This window comes from Lacerta agilis, chromosome 1 (genome assembly GCF_009819535.1).
Source record: "Lacerta agilis isolate rLacAgi1 chromosome 1, rLacAgi1.pri, whole genome shotgun sequence".
In the NCBI taxonomy this organism is placed as follows: domain Eukaryota; kingdom Metazoa; phylum Chordata; class Lepidosauria; order Squamata; family Lacertidae; genus Lacerta; species Lacerta agilis.
In genome coordinates this window covers 132140071-132146070 of record NC_046312.1, presented here as the reverse complement: position 1 = coordinate 132146070, position 6000 = coordinate 132140071, and the positions used below count along the sequence as shown (strand labels likewise).

At 48.8% G+C, this 6000-nt stretch overlaps 1 protein-coding gene across 2 annotated transcripts in view; it reads left to right on the top strand.

Annotated features, from left to right (window-relative positions):
- The first annotated feature begins 409 nt into the window (after nucleotides 1–409).
- COL6A2 (collagen type VI alpha 2 chain) overlaps nucleotides 410–6000 on the top strand; it is a 47428-nt gene continuing 41837 nt past the window's right edge. The window contains exons 1-2 of one of the 2 annotated variants that reach the window (XM_033172012.1): nucleotides 410–531; nucleotides 3652–3780. In XM_033172012.1, the coding sequence (XP_033027903.1) occupies nucleotides 3681–3780 (100 nt within the window). In that variant the 5' untranslated portion in view covers nucleotides 410–531; nucleotides 3652–3680. The remainder of the gene's footprint in view (nucleotides 532–3651; nucleotides 3781–6000) is intronic. The other variant, XM_033172002.1, reaches the window with a different exon arrangement.

Genomic DNA, 6000 nt, shown 5'->3' with positions numbered 1-6000 from the left:
GCACAGATTGTACTTGAAACAAGTGACCTGTTTGGAAACCTTTTGTCTGACGCGCCCGTGAGTTATCTAAATGCTGCCGGGAGAGCGGGCAGGGGGGTCCCAACATCCCACGCCCCTGGCGGGCACCACGTTGGCGAAGGGCGCCCTGGAGAGGCGCGAGAAGGGGCTGCCGGCGGAAGCTTCGCCTGCGCGAGAGGCAGCCAGAGAAGGAGCTCGCCTGGCCCCTCGCCCGGGCGGGAGGGAGGGAGACCCGGGCGGGAACGGTCCGCGCCCCCGAGCGCGGATGGTGGAGCCACAGCGCCGCCGGGTGGCCGCTGCCTCGGGCGGGCGGGAGGGAGGGAGGAGAAAGAGGCAGGACGGAGCCGAGGCGCCCGCGCCCCGCCCGGAGGGCTCCCTCTCTCTCTTCACTCCGAAATCCAGCGAAGGCAAGGAGGAGCCCCTTTCGCCGAAGATGCAGAGCCCCTCGTGAAGCGCGCGGAATCTCTTCGTGCGGCCGCCTGGCCAAGGAGCTGTCGCGAGTTTGTTCCCCAGGTAAGCGGACGGCAGCTTCGTCCCCCGCGGCTCTTTCTCGGAGTCTTCGAGGGAAGCCGTCCCGGGATGGCGCGGAGGAGAGCGGGCGAAGCTCGCCCTCGGCTCGAGGGAAAGCGAGCTCCAGAGAGGAGGAGACGGCCAGGCCAGCAATATAAGGCAAATGCAGGGGGACTTCGCCCGTCTTGCTACCTGCAGGATTGTACTAATCTAAGCAGCCCCGGCAGGACTCTGCACAGCAAGCGCAGGACCAAAACGCACCTGTGGATGAGGTGCTATCACCTCAAGTAACAATAGGCTAGGCAGGATATAGTGAAATGCTTGTGCTAGTCTGACTTTGATTTCTACGTGGCTAGAAAACATCCCTTGCTCTTCAAAGCAGACACTTTTCTCCTTTCAACATTGGCATGGCAATGTTATCTGCTTCCATAGTTTTGCACCTATAAGGCGGAATTCACAAACTGGCTTTCCTGGCTTCCTTGGTTTTACTTTAGGTCTGGTGCCTTTGGCCAGCGGATTGCAGGGCGTGTGTTTTTCCAGAACTTGAGCACCGCAGTAATTCGCTAACAGGCATATTTTGTCCTCCAGAGATATTAAGCAGATTTAGCAGAAACTAGCAACAACATTCCTTCTGTTGTCTATGGCATGTCTAGATTGGAGGCAATTCAGACTCTTTGCTAATGAAAAGAATGGCTTTTTCTCCTTTGTTGCTGCAAGAGTCTCTTGACATCTCTCTCTCTCTCTAAGTTACAGTCTACTCAACAGTAAGTCCTTTTTCGGACAACTAGGACTTACTCAGATTGCAGCCTAATTGTGAACTGTTGTGTTCCTCAGTAGGATGTGTAATTTAGAGACATGAGCAGCACCCCAAAGTTGTGGGGAGGAGGGGCAGGAGTTTGTGTTAGTTGTGTGTCTGGGAATTTCACTTTTAGATGAGGCTATGAAGTCATAAAGAAACGGCGACTCTTCTCTTCCATGCACAGACGATGAGCCAGGTCTGGGGAAAGGGCGGCACTGGCTGCTTTTGGTTTTCTGTTCCTTACCTGGATCTGCGGCCTGGAATCTTCCAGTGCTCCAACAGGTGATGCTTTGCCCAGTATTAGGAGCACACAACCGAGTAAACTGGGAGCCAGAGGGGAAAAAATGCACCAGAACTTTCAGTTAAATCAGAATGCAGTGTTTTCTCAGGCAGCATTCACACAGAAAGCAAAATTGGAGGGAAGCTAAAAGAGAACTTGAATCTTCATGTAAAATACCCATTTAAGTACAATGTTGGAGAAAACATTCGAGAGCCCAGTTCTGTAATAAGGAAAAAGACATCTTCACTGGAAATGTCAGGTGAAGGATCTCCATTTTAGGCACCCATCGTAACTCACCTTTTGCATCTTTCTGTATCTGAACCGGCCGCCTTGCAGTCTGAGCATCTCTCACTGGTACCTGTCTCCCACAGAGCAGGTCTGGGATGCTCCTATTTTCATCAGAGAAACGTTGGAGGGTATGGAACAGGTGTGTGAGGAAACTCTCTCATGTTTCTAACTACTTCATTAAACAAACCCTTTCCCCCACTTCCTGTCACTTATAATAATTTTGCTAAGTTGTTTAAGGTTGGCCTTTATGCACATTTCATCAACCAGAGAAATGTATGCATTCTACATTAGCATTAGTTAGGTTTGCCTGCCAGGTGTGTTGTGTGTGTGTGTGTGTGTTTGTGTGTGTGTGTGTGTGTGAGAGAGAGAGAGAGAGAGAGAGAGAGAGAGTGTTTTAAGACCCACATTTCTTTGAAATCTGCTCTGACACACTGTTGGTGTAACTTAAATAAAACACAGAACACAGAAACAGTGTACTTCTGGGAACCTGGTGTGATAAGGCTACTGTGATTTTAGGGAGCTAAAGCAAAGAACTGTGGGCCTTCAGTATTCAGGCCTGCAAATTCTCCAATGCCAGGGAACCCGAAGGCTGTCAGCAAAGGTGGCCAGACCTATACAGCCCCAGGAAGGAAGGGACAGGCTCAATCAGAGACCTGATATTAACCTGGAAGGTTAAAATGCATCTTGGTCAGGTCACTGAATACTTTAAGATTTATCTACGTTTCTTGTGAGCAGAAACATGCTTAGGATCGAGGCTGAATATCTGGTAGTTTTCACTAGTGGTGCAATCCTGCACATATATAGTCATTTCCTCCCTGGGCTTGCAGCGTAATTCCTCCAATATTTCTCTCTTATAGCCAGGAAAATATATTCACGTCACTGAAGTCCATTGTAAAGGGAATATACTGTATACAGTCATACCGTAGTTTTTGAACAGCTTAGTTCTCAAACAGTTTGGCTCCCAAACGCTGCAAACCCGGAAGTGAGTGTTACGGTTTGCGAACTATTTTTGGAAGCTGAACATACGACAGGGCTTCTGTGGCTTCCCAAAGCTGTGCTTTGGTTTCCAAACATTTTGGAAGTTGAATGGACTTCCGGAATGTATTCCATTCAACTTCCAAGTACGATTGTACTAGTTTTTAATAAACAGAACGGAATCTGGAGTAGTTTATTTTAAACTAGTAAGGCGGGCACTCAAGGACCAGCGTTCTGTAGGAACACTTCCGTAGGGTGATTAGATAATTAAGGAAAAAACAATAACAGCAGCACATATCGAATTACAGGGCAGGCTACAGATTGTCAGTTCAATTGCACTTGGGTGCTAAAGGGTACTTCAGATTATCCCAGAGGCTGCTGAACTCCCAAACACCTCCTCCTGTTTGGTTTCTCCCCCCAATACTGGGCACTGCCATTCTTTGCCAACCATATTCACCCACTTACCCGGATGTTTCAGACTTGCTGACCTTTCCCAGGAAGGACTGCAGTGAGCTAATGGAACAAGCACCGCCCAGGACAAGCCGCTTGCGTAGTTTCTTCCTGGCAAAAGTTGCGCTGCCAGACTTAAATTAAATAAAAGGGCTCACCCACTCCAGCCAGGCTAAATTTCAATAACTTCATGTTATGGTTGCCACTCCATGGCATTGAATACAATTACCTTGGAGATAGAAAAAAGAATATTTGAAACGCTACACTGTTCATGTCTAATGCCTTAATCAGCTCATAATCTAAAACTGTTGTGTTGGCTCTTTCCTGACAGGACTCAAGGTGTATGATAAAGTGGCCGAGATGTTTTCAGAAGCCTTTTTAGCTGTTCTGCTGTGCACAACGCTGGCTCCTCTCCACGCTCAAAATTATGATGACGTTAGTGCAGCTTCGTCCTGTGCAGGTAAAAGCACAATCTTTAAAACTCTGCCTTCTCCCTTGTCTTTTCTTTTGGCCTCCTCTTTCCTATCCCTGTGGAAAATTACTTGCTGGCTTTTCTTCTTTGCTTGGTTCACAGTGGCTAACTTATTCCTTTCCAACTCACCTCACTGACCACCACTATTACTTACTGGGATCCTCATTTTCCACTTTGTTGCCCACTTATTCGATTTGGAGCTCCACTGAGAGATAGTGGTGGACTCTACACACATATAAAAAACACTGTGAAAAAGCTTTTTTAAAAAAGGTTTTGAAAAACACGTTGGATTTTGCATAGCCCACTGTCGCCATCTAGTGCCACATTTGTATATTGCACTTTGCAACACATTTAAAATGTTTATTTGCAGCTGTATAGCTGAGTCCAGGGAGTCTCCTTCTGATGGCAGGAAGATCAGTTGCTCAACACTGGACATCTGAGTCAAACCCTACAAGAAATGAATGGGTGGGGTTCTGTTTGAGAGGTGAATGCACTGCAACCGGTTTCTCAGGGGATTGAAAATATGGCAATTATGATAATGACTTTATAGAGACATGGTTTCCCATTCTTTTGAATATATTGATAAAATGGATACTTAGTTCTGGCCTCTGAGCATGCAGAAATCTTTTTGGAAAGCTTGGGGGGGGCATTGATTTAATTAGGATATATAAAAAAGTTCTATTACTCTGTGAAATGAAATTATTATAATTGTTACTTTCTGTTTTGTTGATGTTATCTGTTATTTGAAAACCAATGAAGATCATATAATTAAAATACATCTGGCCTTTGTTGAAAGTGGGAGGGGGCACTGCTGTTGTGGCAGCTCATTCCCTGCCCCCGTCCTGCTTGTGTTCTTTCTCCACATACAGTCAGAAAAGGGCTGTGGACGTTAATGGTATTTGAGACTATCATGCCAAGAGATATTGGGCTCAGGGAGAATAGCTGAATGCAGACCCCTGTTGCTGGTACAGCAAACAAAAAACAGAAAATGAAGACAAACCCACCCCTCGCCTGCAATGGCCCAGCTCAAGCAGCAGAGCTTCAGGTGCAGCAGGGGTTGCCTTCCTTTGTGATACCCCCAGTGGCGGAGAAAGCCTCGAAGCACCCCCTGGGGGCGGGGCGTTGCGAGTCACAACGCATGTCAGGACGGGCTGCGCATGTGTGGAAATTCCACGCATGCGCAGTCCATCCGGCCCGGCACTGCTGCTCCCGCAGTAACTGGGCGGGTGGCGGCTTGTGGGCTGCCCCATCCGTGCTGCTTTACGGATGGGGCAGCCCCACGAGCTGCCGCTCGCTCACCATGGGAGCAGCGGCGCTGACTCGGATGCACTGTGCATGCCTGGAACTTCCATGCATGCGCATTGCATCCCGCCCGGCTGCTCCCGTGGTGACTGGGGGAGCCGCAAGGCGAGCGGCAGCTCATGGGGCTACCTCGGCCATCCATGGAGCAGTACAGATGGGGTGCCGGGCGGCAGGGAGTGGCAGGAGGGGCCGGGGAGTGTCACCCCCCTCCTCTGGAACCCAGGGCACAGCATCCCCTACACCCTGCCCTTCCTACGCCACTGGCTACCCCTTTGCTTTCTGGCCAGAGATGGGACGGCTTGTCCTGCCTCTTTGCTTCTGTTCTAACCCCAGAGTTGGAGGGAGTCTTGTAGGCCATCCAGGTCCAGCCTCCTGCTTGATGCAGGAAATCCAGAGCTACAGCAGTCTCAGCCTCCGCCTGAAGACCTCTGCAGAGACCCCCCCCCACCATCCCTCTTGGTAACTGGCTCCATGGTCCAACTGCTCTTGCCATTAAGGAGGTTCTTGTGGGATGTGGAACACATAGCAGTCAAGTACAACAATCTTAGAATGCACATGCTAGGAGATGCTTTGTACCAGCCAGGAGAAAACTTCCTGTTTCCTCCTGAGCTGGGACAAACTTCCACTCCATGTGGAAGAGGGTGTGTGTGGCCTAATCTGGGGCAGAGGAGCACACAATCTTCTTTTGCTCCTCTCTTCTCCATTTTGTTTTTCTCCATGTGTGAGCAGAAATGACTGCCTGTCTGCAGTCACTTGGGACTAACTCCCTTATGGGATAGTTCCACATCTATATATACTTTTGTAACCTAAGTCTGCCTTCAGGGATCTAACTGTGAACTGAATGAATGTGAGTAAACTACTTTTATATTCACTTTAATAAGATTGCCGTGTATATTCTTTTTAAGA